This window comes from Austrofundulus limnaeus, unplaced genomic scaffold (assembly GCF_001266775.1).
Source record: "Austrofundulus limnaeus strain Quisiro unplaced genomic scaffold, Austrofundulus_limnaeus-1.0 Scaffold460, whole genome shotgun sequence".
NCBI classification, from domain to species: domain Eukaryota; kingdom Metazoa; phylum Chordata; class Actinopteri; order Cyprinodontiformes; family Rivulidae; genus Austrofundulus; species Austrofundulus limnaeus.
In genome coordinates this window covers 189,628-209,412 of record NW_013952862.1, presented here as the reverse complement: position 1 = coordinate 209,412, position 19,785 = coordinate 189,628, and the positions used below count along the sequence as shown (strand labels likewise).

The following is a 19,785-nucleotide window of genomic DNA, read 5'->3' as shown; positions in this document are numbered from 1 at the left end:
TTAGTCGACTAATCGAAAAAATAATCGGTGATTAATCGATAATAAAAATAATCGTTTGTGGCAGCCCTAGCAGCCATGTTGAATCATGCAATGATTAGTTTCTGAGAGTTTCATCAAAACCTCTAGCGGCTCATGAGATATTTTACTAACAATCAGCAAAAGCATAAATAAAAGAAATAAGCGAGTGTGTGCATTTTTCTGATGAACTGGTGCTGGTGAAGGACTTTGCTCAGACTGGTGGCTGCTTTCATTTCCCAGAGTTCTTTGGGGCTTTCTGCTTATATAAGCACACAGAGAGGAGAGCACCAGCCTGCAGCTCCATCATCAGTGTGCAGGCTTTAACCCACTATAATCTGCATGCAGAGAGGAGGTGCTGCAGGAGGAGGAGGAGGTGGTGGAGGAGGAGGATTCTCTGCATTCACCATCTGCCGGGTCTGGCTTCCTCCAATATATAAAACATGACAGCAGAGTATCATTTATTAGGAGCATTATTGAACTGGGGCTGCTGGTTATATAATACAGGCGCGTGCACGCGCATTAAACCTGTTTTGCGCCGTGCAAACTGACAATGTCAGGTGAATCAGTGAGCTAATTCGCTGGTACTTTAAGGGGGATGTAACGCCATCTTATCCCGTTACATCGTTCATCAAAAGCCCCCCTCAATGCAAACACGTCGCCGGCTGGTCGTRGAGCGTCGCTTTTTAAAGCGTGACGGTCGAAACGAAACGCATCAAATTAATCCGCGAGGAGAGGTCGCGAGCTGTGTTCCCCCCCCACGACCTCTGTCTGCGCGCGACCCACTGGGTCGCAATCGCATTGTAAAAGGGGGGAGGTTTAAAAAAAAAAGTAAGAAAAATGCGACGAATCCTGTCGCAAATTCATCTGGGAGCGGTGAAAAGTGAGAAAACGCGGCGAAAAAATAGTCCAACCCGAGACATTACCGTCGAAGTTTATTTAAATCGCCAGAGACTTAAAATGTCCGCTCGGTGAAGACTGTCGGAGCCACAGCGGAGTCAGTTGTTGTTGACGAGCTTATCCGAGCCCAGAACAGCCCCGCTGCTAATCTGGAAACCGTCCTCCTCTCCGACCGGGCACCATTTTGTCACATTTCGGTCTCCCGTGTTAAAAAGCAGACCGAGAAGTCAAACTTCGTCCCGGTGTTTCGGTTACAGGTGGACGGATGCTGGTAATTTGTGCCCCGGTGAGAGACGCCGGGATTTCACCGGAGAGAGAGCGAGGAGGGGGGCGGGCGGGACGGACCCGAGCTGCGCGAGATGCTCCACATTCAGCTGAAAACCGCTGCTAAGAGCTGCGGCGACACTTCAGAATAATTAATATTTACAATTTAGCKGGCGAATTGTCCGAACACAACGATAAAGGGCTCAGCGGGAGAGGGACGGGAGGAGGCGCAGCAGCGTGCCCGGGCTCAGGACCGCACATCACGGACTATTTCAGGCAACAATAAACATGTTATAAAAGACTTTTTGTCGCTTACCTCTGCCGGACTCCGGTTCCGCAGCTCTAAAGTGATCCTCTTCTTCATTTCCATGTCGAAATATGTGTCGTGGCTGTTGAAAAGCGAGCGAGGAACAATTGAGAAAGTCCCGGGGATCAGAGCAGTGGCTGCCCTTTTCTGCTGGCCGCAAGTTGCCTACTGATCCTCCATGATACCTCGCGCCCTGCCCCCTCCACTACAGCCCCGCCCACCGCCGCTCGGAATGGGCAGAGCGTGTCAGGCTCATGCCTCTGATTGGACCGCGGACGCGTCAGTCATGATTGATCGGAATTAAACTTATCCGAAGCTCAACCGACCAACCTGAGAGTTGTACAATGAATGCAACGACACATTTGTTACAATAATTCACATTTTAGACTCCAAGTTTTGATTATATCCTCTATATACAATATAATTTATGCAAAAATATCGATATATGTGATAAGTTTACAACAACACTTTGTTTTATATTAAGTTATTCACTGCAAACTAAAATAAACAAAGAAAGCAGGTACGACTAGAGAAACAATTGAGAACAAAAACAGATTTTTGTTTTTTGCTTTATGGCACCAAGTGTATCCTTACGTCTTAATAATTAAGATTGCTAAAACTTTCTAAAGCACAAAACTTATTTTCAATGACTGAAACAAACTCAAATTTAAATCTTGTACTTTTGTATGATGTTTTCAGTGTTCTAAAGTTTACACCTTAATACATTTATTAAACTATATGACTAATAGCGTGGTGTGTTATTCGCAAATTAAATATACGTTTTTACAAAAACAAAGAATAAAACTCTCAGCAGTTATAAATGATGTGAGTCGGCAACCAAAAACTTTAGCCAAAAGCAAGTTCATATTTAAATGCAGAAATTCATAACCTTTATTGAGAAGCGGTCAGGTCAAAGTTAAAAAAATACAACTTTATATGTACATAGAAAAGGGTTGCAAAGCTTATAAAAATAACTGAGAAGGGTAAGAGCAGGAAATGAAGTCACGACAGGTTTACTAATGATAAATGTGAACATGTTTTTATCAGATGGAAACCTAGAGGAATGCACATTTGGCTTTAGGTGCTCCACATACACAACTTATTAAAWTTTTTTTTTTTGTAGTTTTACGTCTAAAACATCCATTTTTTACATTCAGTCCTTCGATTTACTGACCTGAAGCTTGCTTTGCTTAAATTGGCAAACATAAATCTGGTTTATCCTCTATTTGAAGTAATGCATTCCCGATATTTTTATTTCTGAAGTCAAAACAGTTCCCGAACATTACTTGCAGAACTGATATCAACTATTCTGATTCACCGTTTTATAAAACAATCACCTGACACCGAGATTCAGATGTTTAGAGTTAAAACAGTCTCCTGTGAGAGGTTTTATCTTTCATCTGCTTCATTTTAAGCTTAAAGAAATTGTTTCTTGCCCATATCAAAAAAGCAAAAGCTGTTTGCTGCACAGCCATACAAACAGAGCCTGAGAAAAAACAGTTGGATTGTAGGAAAATTAAGTTATAGAAGTAGAAAATAGTTAATATTTCAGATTTCTACTCATCCTTTTTCTGTAATGAAACAAAACAAACTGAGTATCTTTGAGTCGTTAAAGATTTTCTAGAAAAAAAAGGCATTTGAAGTCATTTTAAAAAGTGGATAAAATATTTTTAGTTTAAACACTGTAAAATAATTAAGAAACTAATAATTAATAAAAAAAATTAAGTAGCAGTTGGTCAAAGTCAAACTTATGGGATTTAATAATGACTTTATAGCAACCAGATGGGAAACTAAAAATAATGATTATTATTAACACAAAAGAAAAGTTGTAGTTTCCATAATGAATCTTGTTCACTCCCAATCAGGATTATTTGTTTAATAAAACTCAGCATTTCATTAGTTTTAGATGTTAGTTGGATTAATTCAAAGAAACACAGGAAATGAGTCAAGAGGCATCTGCTTTAAAAAATTCCCATGAGGCCGTTTGAGCTTTCTGTTGAATATTAGGTTAGTATTTGTGAAACAGAGAAGTGCAGTTTGGCATTCGGACATTAGTTAAAGGACCCGGTGATGAGGGCGTTAACATCCACAAAAACGTAAAACAAATTAAATGTAAAAAAAACATTGAAACAAAATACATGAAACAAGCTGGAAATTAGTTTAGAGGGAGTTCTTTTAGTGTCCAAACAAAACTGGAAAATTGACTTGTTTCATGTTTTCACCCTTTGACACAAAAATGAAATTAAAATGTGCCGTTTTGAAGCCATTAGACAAGTTATGTTGACTCTGGGAAACAAAACAGAAGAAAAGAGAACATCCTGTAAACAAAAGAAAAAAAAAGAGGCAAAACTGAATATGATGGGAGTAATTCATGGCATCCAAAATGTTGCAAATGGGACAAACTATTGGTCTAAATTCCTGTCATTTATTCTACATATCCTCGGCGTGAGAGATGGTTTCTCCAGATTCAAAGAGGGAAGCAAAATGTTAGCGCAACGAAGACCGGCTTGGAGATACATAAATGAGTAAACCATCAAATAAAGGTCCCGTGTTCTCAGATATTCACTCATTTGTTCTTTTCTGCTGTAACTCCATCACAGAGCATTAAAGGAGGCATTCAGAACTCACAGTGCCTGAAGACTCTTGAGGTGTCCTCACAGATCTACCTGATCTGTTGGCATCAAATGATTCAGGGATTTAAAACGATGCGTCGTGAYTCCTCCTTTTATCAGTTCGTCTTCCATCTCTGAGTAATCTTTTTAAAGAAGTCACTCCGTCTCTCGCTTCCTGCCACGAGTCAGCTCCTGCGCCACCCTCTGAGTCTCAGTTGAATTCACGAGTCTAATCAGCCCCCGGCTGTTCTGATGGAAGTTTTTATTGCCCCCGCTGCTCCGTCTGTTAGGAGCTGACCTGAGTCGTCTCTCCGCCCGTCTCCACCAGCGTCACCTGACCCTCCTCCCCTTCCATGATGATGCCGCCCTCCTGCAGCACCACCATCTCTCCCTCCTCTTCAACCACGCCGGCGGCCCCCTCCTCCTCATCCTCTCCCCCCACCACCTCCTCTGGGCTGGCGGCGTTGGTGGCGCCGCCGACTGCGTTGTTGGTGCCGGCYTGACTTTGGGCCATGGCCTCCAGCTTCATGCGGTACTCCTCGGCTTCCTGCTCCTTACGCAGCAGCTGCTGTCGGTACTCCTGAGCCTTCCTGTTGGCCTCCTGCAGCTGTCTCTGCAGCAGCTCCTGAACACAGACGCACCACAGGCAGGAGGTTAGGGGAAAGTTTGACTTTTAAGTTCACATTAGGGCTGGGTATCATGGACTATTCTCTAGATTGACTCGATTTCAGTTCATAARGTTCTGAATCGATTAATCACGATTCAATTCAAGTCGATCTGCTCTTAAATAATGAAAATGGTTCAACTGTGTTGCAAAATACAACGTCACTATTTTTTCTCTTCACCATAAGGACAAACTTTTAAATTAAACAGTTTAATCTTGAAGGAAAACAGTTTTAAATTAAAAAAGGATCTGCAGGTGACTGTGTTGTTGGAGGAATTCATTTTTAAGAAATTAATTATTTTCTTGATAAATAAGAAGTGATGGGAATAAGGTTGCAGAAGAGGTGGGACAATATAAATATACTTCTGCCCACTTCTGTTGAGTGTATGAAAATTATATATTTGTAATGTTTATGTTAGCTTCTGTTATGTTCAATATAACTTATTAAAACTTATTACTTATACCTTATTAAAACAAATAATACAACTACAACATTTCATCACTATTGATTTCATTAAGACGTTTCTTAAAGTTTAAAAATAGTAATATTCGTAACAAAACAAAATGATTTTGTTAGAATATCATCTTTAACACATTTTCGGACTATAAGCCGCGACTTTTTTCCTGAACTTTGAACCATGAGGCTTATAGACCGGTGCGGCTTATACATGGATTTTTTTCTTCAGCCACCAGTGGACTCTTATGCTCAATTTGCTTCAACCACTTGCTTCAAAAAAAGAAAGGAAAAAAAAAAAGAAAAAAAAGCTATCTCTTCCAGAGCCGACTGTTGACCAGGAAGCAGCGATTTAAAGATAGTCAATGGCCAAAAACTCATAAAAGGGGATAAAACAGACATTTTTCACAGTGGAATCTGACTGATAAAAACTTTGGAGCTTAATCCAGGACCAGTTTGTGGATAAACGTTGAGTGAAGAGCCGCCGACTTTCTTTTTCCTCATTGCACTCTCCGGGGAAGGAATCCCATGCAGTGACGTATGCTGGAGCGGGAGGGCTTTCCCAGCACAGCTTCAGAGCCAACATTACCCCGGGAGGACAGAGACACAGAAAGCAACACTGAACAGATACAGCTGTGTGACGCAGCTTTTCTCAGCTTGTTTAAATCTGACACTGAAGAGGAGGACTTCGATGTTTTCAGAGCGCCAGAGAACGATGAATGAGACGTTTTGTTGGATCACAAACTGTTAAAGAAAACTACCAAAATAAGGTCAGTTAAATGAACCGTATTCCTCCGAACTTTAATTCBTAAWGGTTTGCTTTTTATGTTTTGATGTTGAATTCACTTTTTTGACGGCAAATTTGGGTGTACTGTTTTTTTTATGTTGGGGTTATAGTCCGGTGCAGCTTATATGTTAATGTTCGCGGAATTTTTTTAAATAAATGGCAGGTGCGGCTTATAGTCCGAAAAATACGGTATACATGTTGTGAAGAACAGTTACAGCCAGATGTTTACTGAGGGTGCAACGATACAAAAAAAAAATAAATAAATAAAAAAAAAATCACGATTCGGTTCAATATTTTAGTCCCACAGTTCGATTTTTTTGATACAAAAAAGAGAAATGTCCATGCCCTTTTTAACTTGTAATTTATTTAAATTAATTATGAACATTTGTTTAACCTCAAAAGTACAGTTTTTAAATTAAATGTTGCTGAAACAGCAAGTTACTCATTGAATCTGCGTTCAACAATGCAGCCTAGGTGGAGTAGTCGAACACAGATCCACTGATCCTGCAACACAGAGCATCTTCAGAAGACAAGTTGATAAAATAAATGTAAAAAATCTGTATTATTCGATACGGGTGTGTATTGAATGGTTCGATACGGGTACATGTACTGGTGCACCCCTAATGTTTAATACTGTTGTTTGGTTCGAGCGCCTAACGAGCAACTCGTCGAAGCTTACTTCGTTTTCGCTACCGCATAGGAGCGTAAATCTTTGCAAACTAAAGTCACCATAGTTTCTGTTGTCTTTAAGTTCTGCTGAGAATCGGCTGATAAACTGAGTGATTCCTTTCTTTTGTTTTGTTCCAGACAACTTGTTATCGAAAGCTAACGTTAGCGCTGAACGTCAGTCAGGTGTAAACATACGGCAAGCCAGGAGTGACAAAATACAGAAATCGATTTTCCCAAATTTCAATGAAATCGATTTTTTAAACCCAGCCCTGATTCACATTAAAGCTACTTTTTGACTAAAAGGAATAAAAAGCTGTCGTTTTACTCACCGTCTCTCCAGTTTCGCTGTGGTTGTTGGTGATCTCCAGCTTCCTCTTCCTGGAGGGCGGAGGCTGCGGCTCGTCTGCCACCACCTCTTCTGTCACCGTATTGGCTGGAACTGCCAGCACTGAAAGTAAACAAACACTTAGCGACAAAACAACTCACTAAATCAGCCTGGTGGTCCTCCCAGGACAGATGGCGTTCGTGTCGTACTCTGCTGTCCGTGCTGCATCGTGACAAAGAACGGCTGCGTCATCCCTCCCGTGGTCTGCAGGTTGCCGTGCTGGTCTGTTACGATGGTGATGACTCTCTGACCGCCTTCGTTGACGACGGTGGCGTGCTGGATGTTGGGATCCAAAGCGCTGGCAGCCACCGCCTCCTCTGACTCCCCTGAAGGACGWAAACACAAAATACACGAGGCAACGTTCTGAAAAAGCTCACAGTAAACCTCCACAGTGATAGTAAAAGTGCGTACCTGCGTTGGCCTTATTGAGAAGGTCTGCCAGGTTGACCACGCCCCCTTGGATGGAAGGGATTCCCTGGATGATGTACTGCGGCTGGCTGGGGACGCTGCTCGTCTCCAAATTCATGCTAACCTGGTTCAAGTTAACCTGGTTCTGCATGCTCTCCTGCAAACACAAGAAAAATAAAGTGTTCTCATCAATTAATACGACAAACATTTAGAAACATATTGTGTATTTAAATATTTGGCATCAAAAAAATTTGTAAGATTAATAAAATGTATACACAGACTCCTGCAGAGGAAGTTCAGGAGTTTCCCTTCAGGTTTTTCCTCACCTGCAGCAGCAGCATCAGCTCCGTGTTCTGGATGTCGGCGGCGATGTCGAACGGCGTTTTGTCGAATTTGCTGCGCGCGTGCACGTCGGCGCCGTGCTTGACGAGGGCCTCGGCCACGCCGTGGTGTCCGTGCTGAGCCGCCCAGTGAAGCGCCGTCATCTTCAGCATGTCTTTGGCGTTGATATCCGCTCCGCTCTGAAAGAAGATTTTCATTTAAGCTTCAACTTTTGATTTTTTTTGGTTATAGATTGAACAACAAAACGGTTTAAAATCTGCAACAGGTTAGGAGAAAACCTGAGGTCCCACCCTAATCAGCAGCTCCACGATGATTGTGTGTCCCTCAGCAGCAGCCATGTGCAGCGGCGTCCTGTCCACTTTGGTGCGGGCGTCCCTGCTGACGCCAGCTCTCAGCAGGACGTCTGCAGTGGAATAATGGCCGTGCTGAGCGGCCAAGTGGAGGGGGGACGTTCCCAACTGTCAAAAACACCAGACAGGTTTCACACAGGTGACTCACGCATTAACACAGCCCACCCTGTGACCGTTCTGTCACCAGCAAATGGAGAGCTTTGCCTTTCGACTCGACCCTTTCTTCACCACGACAGACCGAAGCAACGCTCTCATTACCCAAACACAAAGGCAGGCTTCTTACCCAGTCTGTAGTGAACGGAGCTCCGTTGGCCATCAGGTTCCGGACCTCGTCATCGTTCCCTTTCCGAGCCGCTTCCAGCAGCCTCTTCCCCAGGTCCACCAGTGACATCTGACTCAGATCAATACCAGTGATGAGTTTTGATCATGTTACAACCATGTCCTAATTTATAATCCTGCTCTCAGACACTGAAAAATACTTTTTTTGTACATCCAAAACTATAGGTAATCGTTTCACTAATTAATGCATAACAATTGAACATTTGTTAAAGATTTAGGACTTAAACAGCCGTAAGTCTTTAGCATAAACTACTTCAAGCAAAAAATATTAATGTGTTTAAACTCAGTTTACATTCCTATCATCTGTTACTGACATCCCAGAACAAAAGTAGGTCTAAGTCTAAACTGATGTTACTTGTTGCTGCACAAAACTGATAAGAACTGACACAACAAATGTTATCTCAGCCGGAACACTTCGAACACATTATTGCACCGAATGTTTACTTGAACTACATTACTCAGCATTTCTTTTCACTGAGAAATTAACCAAAAACATTAAAATTTAGTGTGTGTGTGTGTGTGTGTGTATTACAGTAAAACCAGGTATTTTGAATTAGTTTTGCTGCATATTTTCTAAACTTTATAGGACAAAACACTACCCAAACCCCACCCATAAAAAAGAATAGAATTAACATATTTCTTAGATGTAGCAGAAAAACCTCTGAAATGTTCATAGTTGTGTTTTTCTTTATCTAAACTTTGTGGTCACAAACGATTCAGTAAATAAAAAGGCAACATTATCACTTTTGATGGACCTAATTTAGTTCCTTTGTTGTATGAATGAAGCCCAAACATGTAAGTTTTAACTAAAAAGCTAAATAAATAAATAAATAAATAAAAATCAGACCGAGCACTGATGAATAAAACAAATGTTTAATCAGCTAAGAAACTCCTTAGGACGCAGTGAAAACAAACAAAAGCACATCATTTCAAATGTGTCAGTAGTATAAGAGCACTGTAGGGTTTTAAAAGTAAAAAATTAAGCGTTTTTAATGTACGGAAACTGTTTAAAGCAGCGTCCGATAATGGAACCCAATTGACATATATGGTTTAGTATTGCGAAACGACGAAGAACGAGACTTTTCTCTCGGCGGCCGAGAAGCCATTTTACGCGCCTAACACGGCCAGAAAACAGTCCGCCATGTGCCACGTCTTTCCCCGTGCTCTGCTCTCCAAGCGCCTATTTATCGCACTCACTGCATAAACATGTTTATCTGTTCCCTTGATAAATTTACGGTAGCACGAACAGGAAAYTGTTTGATATTAAGTTGTTGGCTTTCCGGGGGAAGTCACATAGAAATTTCCTATTTTACACACGGAGAAAAAACTACTTCCACATCCGGTTAGAAGCAAACTACAAGCGTGCGCCGCCAAACCGCTTACCGAAGAGTCTTCCGATGAGATTTTTTTTTTTACTACTTCTGCTTATTCTTGTAACAATTTAAGGTGTTGAATCTCAGAAAGTGTGGATCTTCTGCTGGTGGACGAACGGCGACTTACCGTGTATGTAGTTTTGTGTGGCTAGCCAGGCTATTCCTCTCTGCTAATGTTAGCACGCTAGCCGGCTAAATACAACCAGCCCCTTTCAGTGACGAGGACCTGTGCGCTTTTATCGTTCCACAATACGCAGTCAAAGCTAATAATGTGAACACTTAAATTAAAAAATGCGCAAGCCGTAGACATCAAGAACCACTGCAGTATGTCGGGACTCTGCAGAGCTTGTTTACTGCGAAAGTTAGCGAGAAACGGTCCCTACATGACCGGATGCTGCGGATTCAGACTTCAACATAAAATACCTACTCATAGGCAGTAAGTTATATGTTCCTTAAWTTTATTTATTTAAATTTGTTACAAGTTTAGTATAACTTACGACTGCAGGGATATTAGTTTTGCGTTTGAAAAGTACACGAATCCTTTAAAAATTTTAATGCTTTTTAAAATTTACTTTGCCAGCACTGAAAAAAAAAAAAAAACGCTGAGAACAGATTAAAAAGCACTTGTCTCGTAAAACAAATTGGTTTATTTTTTTCCAGTCGCTTTATTTAGAATATTCTGGATTTAAATAGCTACATTTGTAAAAAAAAAAAAAAAAATTTCAATAACAGTTGAAACGTGGAGCGTGCATTTTATTCTGAAAGACCTAACAGGAAGTGCAGACTTTTTTTTATTTGTTTACCAGCCGACTTGTGTTAGCTGTGTTAGCTTRCCCGCAAATGGTTAGTGATTAAAATTAACGCTGATTTTACCTTTTTCTGCCGGTGAGTCTCGTAACTAAAAGTCTCCTATCGCGAGTCGTACTCCGGCAGGTGTTCACCTGCCGCGAAGCCTTTTAAAAACTCTTTATGTTTGTGTGTTTTTTYCCCCCCTTGGTACAAATATGGCGGTCCGGCGACACCGGAGGTGGAAGCCAGAGTGCGCGTAACCTCCTTCGTGGGCGGGGCTTCGTGTTGACGCTGAAGCAGACCTGGGGTCAGTTTAAAAATCAGAGCTTTCATTTGATACCATCGCAGACGCTGACCCCGGTAAAGCGCAAAGAAATGGCGCACACCCTTCTGCTTATCGTCATTTAAAAAACTGTCCCGTTTATTTCCACCCAGAGGTGAAATCTGTCCAAATAACCTAGCATTTTCTTTTTTTTTTAAATGTGCAATTGAGTATTGACACAACTGCAAGTTTCACTAATTATTGTAATATCATTAATTATGAATTTTGAAATTTTTATTTTTTTTTTCTGTAGGCTTATTTATATAACGTAATTTTGTAATTAACGTGTTCATAATCTCAAAAATAAATGTTAAAGGCTAAATAAAATCAAGTTATTTGGTCTGGGTATTTTGTTAATACTAATGAATTTCAAAAATCTCTCTTTCGGTTAAAAAAAAATACCAAGACACTTCATATGTTTACAAAAGGACATTTTATTATAGTGTGGAGGCGGTAAATATTCAGAAGTTTTAATCTCATCCAGTTGCACAAACAGGATAAAAAGGAATTTAGTGTTAAAGCAGCTTTGAATAAAACAAAAAGGCACAAATCTGAAAATAAATTAAGCCTTTTTTTTTTTTTTTTTACTCCAGGTAGGTTTTGGATCTATATCAGGTTCAAGGCCACCGATTTTGCTTTAATGCTGCAACCAAAAATCACAATCACAAAAACTCAGTCAGGTGATGACGTCATGCATTCATCTATGAGACAAAACCTATAGTTTTAAATTAAATTCTAAACACAAACATAACCGTAAGTTGATCATCTGTGGCTGTAAACTAATGCTTTGTTTCTGGTGCAGTTTTACTAAAACATCTCCAGCCTGCTGTGAGTTTGTTTCACTAAAGTAACTTTATCAGTGCGAATGAAAGGATGTGGGTCAGGTTATAGGGGTTTCAGAGCAGCAGGTTGAGGTCAGCCAGCAGAGAGTCCACGTCTGCGATTGGAGCTCTCCAGTAGTTGAAGGAGGAGAACTCAGACAGCTCCTCCTGCAGGAGAGCATCAGATGAGATGTGCAGAGGTATGAAGAACAGTGAACTAACACAACACTTAAATGCAGACACACTGGCTCAGGATGCAGAGAGAACCATGTCTCACCTCGTCCTGACCCCACATCTTGTTTTTGGGCTTGCTGTGGTCCACCAACCCCAGGTCCTCCAGCTCCGACAGGTCCAGAGCTGGGATCGGTTGTTTCCAGAACAGGAAGGAGTCGTACTGGCTGTTTGATTTCTCCAGCATGTTTACGTCTAAATAAATAGAAAATGCAAACACTGTGGGTCAAATCAAGAAACGTTCGCAATAAAACCTAACAGATAATCTGGGTTTTGGTTAAACTGCACATGCTTCCTTTTGGTTAGTGGTTACATTTTTATTAATTATTAATAAACAGTTTTCCAGCATACATTTTAAATAGCTATACAAATGTCCAAACTCCTTTTTATATAAACCATGATTATTTAATAATAATAATTAAATAAGATATGTGTATGTTTAATAATTTAATTTGGATTTGCAGCTTGTTTTACTGTATTGGAACCAAAAGAAAAATCTGAATTTTTGTTTAATTGAAAACAAAAAAAAAAAAAAAACTTTTTTTGATTTATTTCTACTTTGTTCCATATTGTTTTTGTTCTATTTCTAATCTAAGTCTTAAAATATTTTATGTAAAAAGGCTGAAAATCTACAAAAGCCAGCCTCTACATGAATATACAGGTGCTGGTCATAAAATTAGAATATCATGAAAAAGTAGATTTATTTCAGTAATTCCATTTAAAAAGTGAAACTTGTATATTATATTCATACATTACATACAAACTCATGTATTTCAAATGTTTATTTTGTTTAATTTTGATGATTACAAATGACAACAAATGAAAATCTCAAATTCAGCATATCAGAAAATTAGAATCTTGTGAAAAGGTTCAAAATGGATGGCACCTGGTACCTCACTCTAATCAGCTAATTAACTCAAACCACCTGCAAAGGCCTTTAAATGGTCTTTCAGTCTAGTTCTATAGGCTACACAATCATGGGGAAGACTGCTGACTTGACAGTTGTCCAAARGACGACCATCGACACCTTGCACAAGGAGGGCAAGACACAAAAGGTCATCGCTAAAGAGGCTGGCTGTTCACAGAGCTCTGTGTCCAAGCACATTAATAGAGAGGCGAAGGGAAGGAAAAGATGTGGTCGAAGAAAATGTACAAGCAAGAGAGATAACCGCACCCTGGAGAGGATTGTGAAACAAAACCCATTCAAAAATGTGGGGGAGATTCACAAAGAGTGGACTGCAGCTGGAGTGAGTGCTTCAAGAACCACCACACACAGACGTATGAAAGACATGGGTTTCTGCTGTCGCATTCCTTGTGTCAAGCCACTCTTGAACCACAGACAGCGTCAGAAGCGTCTTGCCTGGGCTACAGAGAAACAGGACTGGACTGCTGGTGAGTGGTCCAAAGTCATGTTCTCTGATGAAAGTAAATTTTGCATTTCCTTTGGAAATCAAGGTCCCAGAGTCTGGAGRAAAAGAAGAGAGGCACTTCATCCACGTTGCTTGAAGTCCAGTGTAAAGTTTCCACAGTCAGTGATGGTTTGGGGTGCCATGTCATCTGCTGGTGTTGGTCCATTGTGTTTTCTGAGGTCCAGGGTCAACGCAGCCACATACCAGGAAGTTTTAGAGCACTTCATGCTTCCTGCTGCTGACCAACTTTTTGGAGATGCAGATTTCATTTTCCAACAGGACTTGGCACCTGCACACAGTGCCAAAGCTACCAGTACCTGGTTGAAGGACCATGGTATCCCTGTTCTTAATTGGCCAGCAAACTCTCCTGACCTTAACCCCATAGAAAATCTATGGGGTATTGTGAAGAAGAAGATGCAATACACCAGACCCAACAATTCAGAAGAGCTAAAAGCCACTATTAGAGCAACCTGGGCTATCATAACACCTGAGCAGTGCCACAGACTGATCGACTCCACGCCACGCCRCATTGCTGCAGTAATACAGGCCAAAGGAGCCCCAACAAAATACTGAGTGCTGTACATGCTCATACTTTTCATGTTCATACTTTTCAGTCGGCCAACATTTCTATAAATCCTTTGTTTTTATTGGTCTTCAGTAATATTCTAATTTTCTGAAATGCTGAATTTGAGATTTTCATTTGTTGTCATTTGTAATCATCAAAATTAAAGGAAATAAACATTTGAAATATATGAGTTTGTATGTAATGTATGAATATAATATACAAGTTTCACTTTTTAAATGGAATTACTGAAATAAATCTACTTTTTCATGATATTCTAATTTTATGACCAGCACCTGTACTGTGTTAATATTATATATATATTTGTGTTTTTTACCTTTATTCTTCATTATTTGTAGCGAAATTACAGAACATTACATTTGTTGCCCTTTTTAATTGTAAAATGCTGTTCAAAATAAAACAAGCTGACATGACATACGTATAGGTATAAAAACTGAAAAAAGTCAAAACCAGCTGAAAAATGTATTTTTAACCTGTTATTTTCCTTTATTTAGCCACCAAATGGCATTTTTCTGTTCTTTTGTTTACCTAACATTGTTCTGTAACACTGGCAGTTAGTATTTATTACTTAAAAAAATCAACAACAACAATGCACTAGTTTTTTTAAAATTAAAACCACAGTATTATAGGCTCTTCTTTTGAAAGTGTTTTTCTCCCCTGAATTAAATGCCTGATTAAAACATTTTGGGACTCATCATACAGATGATCTGAGCTCATTAATCAATTATCAGACTGAGAGAAAATTAATGTATTTTTTCCCCTTTAATTTTTATTGCTTTATAATTTATTGATCATTATATCGGAGTCTGCTTCTGTATGATGGGATGTGGTTCCGGTCCGGTCCATCATCAGTTATTTTAATCTAGCCTGATTATTCTTGACACTGACATAGAAACCGGGTCACAGAATCCTCCCGCAGGCTGAAATAAACCTTCCACCAAACTCCATTCAGATTTCTGTGGATTTTATTTCAGGTGCTGCTTTTATTCTGAGACGCGGATCAAATGAGGTTATAAAGATAGAGACTAATATTACAGATCAAACTGTCCATGCAGATGTTATTTTTATTTATTTATTTTTGTTGCAAGGGAGCATCAGTATGAGGCGTTGGCCGGCGGAGCGCATGCACACAACAGCCTATTTAATAAAAAAAGGATTTACTCAAAAATAAAAGCAGAAACCCAATAATCTATAGCTATAATATTACTCATTAGGTGTATTTTTATTAATCGGTTTTTATTTAATCTTCATCTCTAGATTTAAACAAGAACAAATGATCAAAAGTCAAAGAGGAGCGACAAAGAATAAGCAGATTTACCTGATTATTCGTCAGATCGGTTCCGGTTTCGTAAATAAATGTGAGTTCTGTTGTTTGGGAGGGAAACAAAGCGTGTTCCTCTTTTGTGTTCTGTTGGGTTTTTAATGCCGGTGAATCAGATGCTGCATCTGATGTTCTGCCGCAGGTTCAATGAGCTCAATGCATAAAATGCACAGTTTTATGTACTGGCACTTCCGGTTTTGGAATTCAAAATAAAAGTTACAGAGCAACCCGTGCCTGTTATTTTGTAATTTTTTTTTAGTTAGTGTACTATTTAGCATTTAAAAAGCCCCATATCATGGTAATTATCTATTTATTTTTATATTACATGTAGCTTTCTATTTGCAATTTAACTATTATTTTAACCAATATTTATATTTTGAAAGCTCCACTTACTTCCGGTGTGTTTGTCCTACAATTTAGGCCTGGTGATGATGCACTGCTATATCATGGTGGGTAAAACGTTTATTTTCAAAATTTTCTTTTTAAATTCCAGTGAAAATAAAATGTCAAATTTATAACTTTCTTTTCAAATTAGACTAAAGCTTTTTATAAAGGACTAAGACTAATTTTTTTGTGCTCATAATTCTCATAAACAAACTTTTAAACTAAAAAGTTAAAAAAATACAATAAGGTTCAGGTTCACCTCAAAACCTCAAGAAAATATAATGTCCTCGTTTGTCAAATTACTTTGCAGAAGCTGTGTGGTGTTTTTACCAACAGAGGGCGCTGTTGGACCGAGCAGAAACAAAAGGAAGGAGGAGATAGAAAAATGAAGTTCTTGGTGAAAAAGAGGATGGATTTCCTGGTTGGAGCCACACCTCAGAGAGAGAGAGAGAAAGAAAGAAGCAGAGAGAGGCTTTCAGCGATCTGCAGCTGCCTTCTAACCTCACTGTTCATTTCTCCAGCTGCTGCTCTTCTGTCCTTTCAGCCTTCTGGTGAGTATTTCTTCTATTACAAACCTTGTCAAATCAAAACCATAGACTTCTAGATCACAGGAGATAGATGAAAAGGACTTGAAATGTAACATGTTCAGGTATCAGCTGAAGTTACCAGCACAGCCRTGTCCCTAAATGTCAGATTAAGCTGTAAATAATTAATCTGCTGTCATTACAGACATTTTTAAACGACTCTGACAAAAGGGTTTAGACAATTAAGGCTCTACAGGTTTTTATGTGCTTGCATGTCTGCATATTTTTCAGCCGCACATATAATTAAGCTAAATTAAGATGTGTTTAATGGACTTTAATATRTCTCTGGAGCATTTCATTGTGTTTTATCGCCTGCAGTGTCATATTGTGATCCCTGATTTTCCATTTTTTCTTCCATGTTCATTGTTAAAGTCTTAATTCCCTTCAGAAAGACAACCCAGGTTGTGTTCAGTGTACACAAGGCCAAATTTAAGTTCCTAATCGGGTCATAGAATCTGATACAGCACATTTCGTCATCAACCTCTGGTCTTTTTGAGTCTCTGAATCCTTGTGCGCTCATAATTTCCTCTGTGTACGACTGAAATGTTGTCAGGCAGTAAATTACAATCTTCTGTGTGTGTGTACAGTTTGAGAAACGTGTGGTCCAAGGTGTGGTTAGTGAAAGAGCATAATAATTCTAAGGACGGGGGGGAGTGTGAGCCTGGTTCTGTAGAACCTGAGTAGAACCTGAAAAATTTGGATTCTTTTAATGGTAAAGCACCAAAAACATGCTTCTTGTAACGCCACTATTAACGTCTAATAAATGAAGACAACAGTTTCTAAATGGAATTATGGGATTTTCAGCGTAAGGGTCACAAAACTTATTTTCTTTTGAAATTTTCTGCTACTTAAAACACAAATTTTAAAGAATTTAGTTGCTAATGTRTAATTATTACAAAGCAAAAACATAAAATTGTAGTTTATTTGGTTCATTTCGCTGTTCGTTACTACACGATCGTAAGATCATGTTGGGAAAGGATGTAGCTATTTTAGTCAAACTTTAAATAAAAGTGTCAGTGCTCGAGTTTTTGAGTGCCTCTAAGTCCGTAAAACCAAATGTCAGCCCCATATTTAGAAAACTGGCAACCATTTATTGTGTTTTCCAGGACTGCTTTGCTGTGGAGGCCATCTTGAATTGGGTTAACTCTGAAAGTTAATTACACTTAGCACAAAAAGTAAGGAAATGTAGATTATTTCTTCGTTGTAACAATTAATTTTGTACCAGCACCTGCGGGTACCAGAAGCTCAAAACAAGAATCTACCGCAAAATAAGCTGTTTGGCAAAGAAGATTTGGTAATTTTTTTCATTATTTGCAGACCGCATACTCAGCTCTACTGCCCATCCCACAAATGCATGTTCCTCACAAATGTGGCACCATTTAATCCAGCGAGATATGGTTTATTGTCAAGAAGCATTGTTACAACAAAGAAGTAACCGCTGTCCAGTGATTTATGAGATATTTTGCTAACAGTACAGCCAAATCAAAAAGAAAAAAATTTTATCTTCTGGACGGGTTCTTCTCTAATGAAACGTTTCATCTCTCCTCCAAGAGACTTCTTCAGTCTGAGAGTTTCAGGCAAAATTCAGGCTTTTAAGCCCTGCCTCCATGTGACTGATACTCACATTACATGACTATCGTTGACACCTAATTAACACCTATTGTTAACGGGGGTGGAGTGATATTGGCAATAGCAGCACTGTAGGAGGGGGACAACTGAAAACGGAGGCCTCCACCTCTGTTTAATGATGGACGGTCTTTCTTCACAAAAATGGCTTCTTTTACTCCTCTCTCAAACCAACGTTCCTCTCTATCAAGAATGAGAACATCCTCATCTCTGAAAGAGTGACCGCTGGCCTGTAAATGAGTGAAAACTGCAGAGTTCTGGCCATTAGATGTAGCTCGTCTGTGTTGGGACATTCTTTTGAACAGTGGCTGCTTTGTTTCCCCGATGTATAACTGGTCGCAGTCCTCCTGGCACTTAACAGCATATACAACATTGCTCTGTTTGTGCCGGGGCACCGGATCTTTGGGKTGAACCAGCCTTTGCCGTAATGTCCCAACACAGATGAGCTACATCTAATGGCCAGAACTCTGCAGTTTTCACTCATTTACAGGCCAGCGGTCACTCTTTCAGAGATGAGGATGTTCTCATTCTTGATAGAGAGGAACGTTGGTTTGAGAGAGGAGTAAAAGAAGCCATTTTTGTGAAGAAAGACCGTCCATCATTAAACAGAGGTGGAGGCCTCCGTTTTCAGTTGTCCCCCTCCTACAGTGCTGCTATTGCCAGTATCACTCCACCCCCTGTTAACAATAGGTGTTAATTAGGTGTCAACGATAGCCATGTGATGTGAGTATCAGTCACATGGAGGCAGGGCTTAAAAGCCTGAATTTTGCCTGAACCTCTCAGACTGAAGAAGTCTCTTGGAGGAGAGACGAAACGTTTCATTAGAGAAGAACCCGTCCTKAAGACCTATACAATTTTTTTCTTTTTGGTTTTTTACCTGGATTACTGAGATGCATCAGGATAGTACAGTCAAATGATTACAAAGACAAACATCACTGCTCCCCCTGACTGCCATGGGAGAGCCTAGAGGTCAGAGGTCAGAGGCTGCAGACACAAGCTGCCCTTGTTGTTAGGCTGAGGAAGAACTCTGAGAAAGGCTTCCTGAGAGCCAAAAATAAACCCTTCCTCACTCTTTTACTGTGACGGGGGTGACTTTCTTGTTTCTTGGTCCTGCTGCAGTGTGAAGATCCCGATCTGGAGCCAAATTACAGGTCTGGAGTGGGTTTAGAACTGAGCTGCAGTTCTGTGGCGAGAGGGAGGGAAACAGTGTTCCCAGTGTTTGTGGGATGTTCTGGACCGCCGGGTCGTGTTCGCGAGCAGTTAGGAAAATGTTTAGTCATTCTGGAAAGCCCTGACCCTCCGCTGGGATTCAGGTTTCTGAATGAGGAACTTCTGAAAGAGCCTCTCCAGAGCGTTTCAGCCTTTTTTTAAAAAAAAAGCTGGACCTTGAGTTTGAAAGAAAACACGTTAAATGTTAGAGCGAACATTTCTCTGTGATAAAAATCTATCCAGCTGCTGGTGAAGAAATCTGATTCAGTTTGAGTGACTTTGGCCTCTCGCTGATAACAAACACAGGGTTTTTTATCTTTGTGTGTGTCATGCACACACACTTAGGAAGGTCATGAAAAGTGAATCATCTCGTCACAAACATTTTTGTTTAATTCCTGTTTTGCTTCTGGTATTTAAAAAAATCCTATCAGAGTTATGTGCTTGGTAGTGCTGGGCGGTATACCGTTTTATACCGAATACCGGTTTTTATTTTTGTTATGATATGAATTTTTTGAATACCAGACATTCCGGTTAAAATAGTGGAATATTTCGTCGCGTCCGCCAGTGAACTGTTGTTTCTCGGGGACATTTTTCCTTGCTGCACCGCTATGTGCTTTAGCATGCTAATGTTTGGAGC

The 19,785-nt window shown here is 39.8% G+C and overlaps 4 protein-coding genes across 7 annotated transcripts in view; 1 reads left to right on the top strand and 3 right to left on the bottom strand.

Moving 5' to 3' along the window:
• The window catches only part of anp32e (acidic (leucine-rich) nuclear phosphoprotein 32 family, member E), a 6,223-nt gene extending 4,532 nt beyond the window's left edge, over nt 1-1,691 (bottom strand). The window contains exon 1 of one of the 2 annotated variants that reach the window (XM_014025182.1): nt 1,496-1,691. In XM_014025182.1, the coding sequence (XP_013880636.1) occupies nt 1,496-1,549 (54 nt within the window). In that variant the 5' untranslated portion in view covers nt 1,550-1,691. The remainder of the gene's footprint in view (nt 1-1,495) is intronic. The other variant, XM_014025183.1, reaches the window with a different exon arrangement.
• A 656-nt stretch (nt 1,692-2,347) lies between these two features.
• On the bottom strand, nt 2,348-10,320 carry gabpb2a (GA binding protein transcription factor subunit beta 2a; the record flags this gene model as incomplete). Its single annotated transcript, XM_014025168.1, is given in 8 exon segments — nt 2,348-4,723; nt 7,002-7,120; nt 7,207-7,383; nt 7,469-7,622; nt 7,792-7,986; nt 8,098-8,265; nt 8,441-8,548; nt 9,997-10,320. Coding segments are annotated over 7 exon segments (1,260 nt in total). The 3' UTR covers nt 2,348-4,384.
• Nucleotides 10,321-10,742: 422 nt separating this feature from the next.
• Nucleotides 10,743-19,785, top strand: part of cdc42se1 (CDC42 small effector 1) — a 25,495-nt gene continuing 16,452 nt past the window's right edge. The window contains exons 1-2 of one of the 3 annotated variants that reach the window (XM_014025175.1): nt 10,743-10,965; nt 16,066-16,280. The gene's annotated coding sequence lies outside the window, so the exon portion shown is untranslated. Of the gene's footprint in view, nt 10,966-15,765; nt 15,795-16,039; nt 16,281-19,785 lie in introns of those variants that run through there. The other 2 variants (XM_014025174.1, XM_014025173.1) reach the window with 2 other exon arrangements.
• mllt11 (MLLT11 transcription factor 7 cofactor) lies at nt 11,395-15,534 on the bottom strand. The gene is made up of 3 exons (XM_014025177.1): nt 15,343-15,534; nt 12,079-12,227; nt 11,395-11,969 (listed from the first exon to the last, which is right to left on the bottom strand). The coding sequence occupies exons 2-3, from the start codon at nt 12,217-12,219 to the stop codon at nt 11,877-11,879; spliced, it is 234 nt and encodes a 77-aa protein (XP_013880631.1). The 5' UTR covers nt 12,220-12,227; nt 15,343-15,534; the 3' UTR covers nt 11,395-11,876.

Bases quoted from the DNA above. Each gene is read 5' to 3' on its own strand.
- mllt11 (XM_014025177.1), bottom strand. From the start codon at position 12,219: ATGCTGGAGAAATCAAACAGCCAGTACGACTCCTTCCTGTTCTGGAAA. The intron at 11,970-12,078 runs GTGAGACATGGT...GCTCTCCTGCAG, and splicing joins AGATGTGGGGTCAGGACGAG to GAGGAGCTGTCTGAGTTCTC.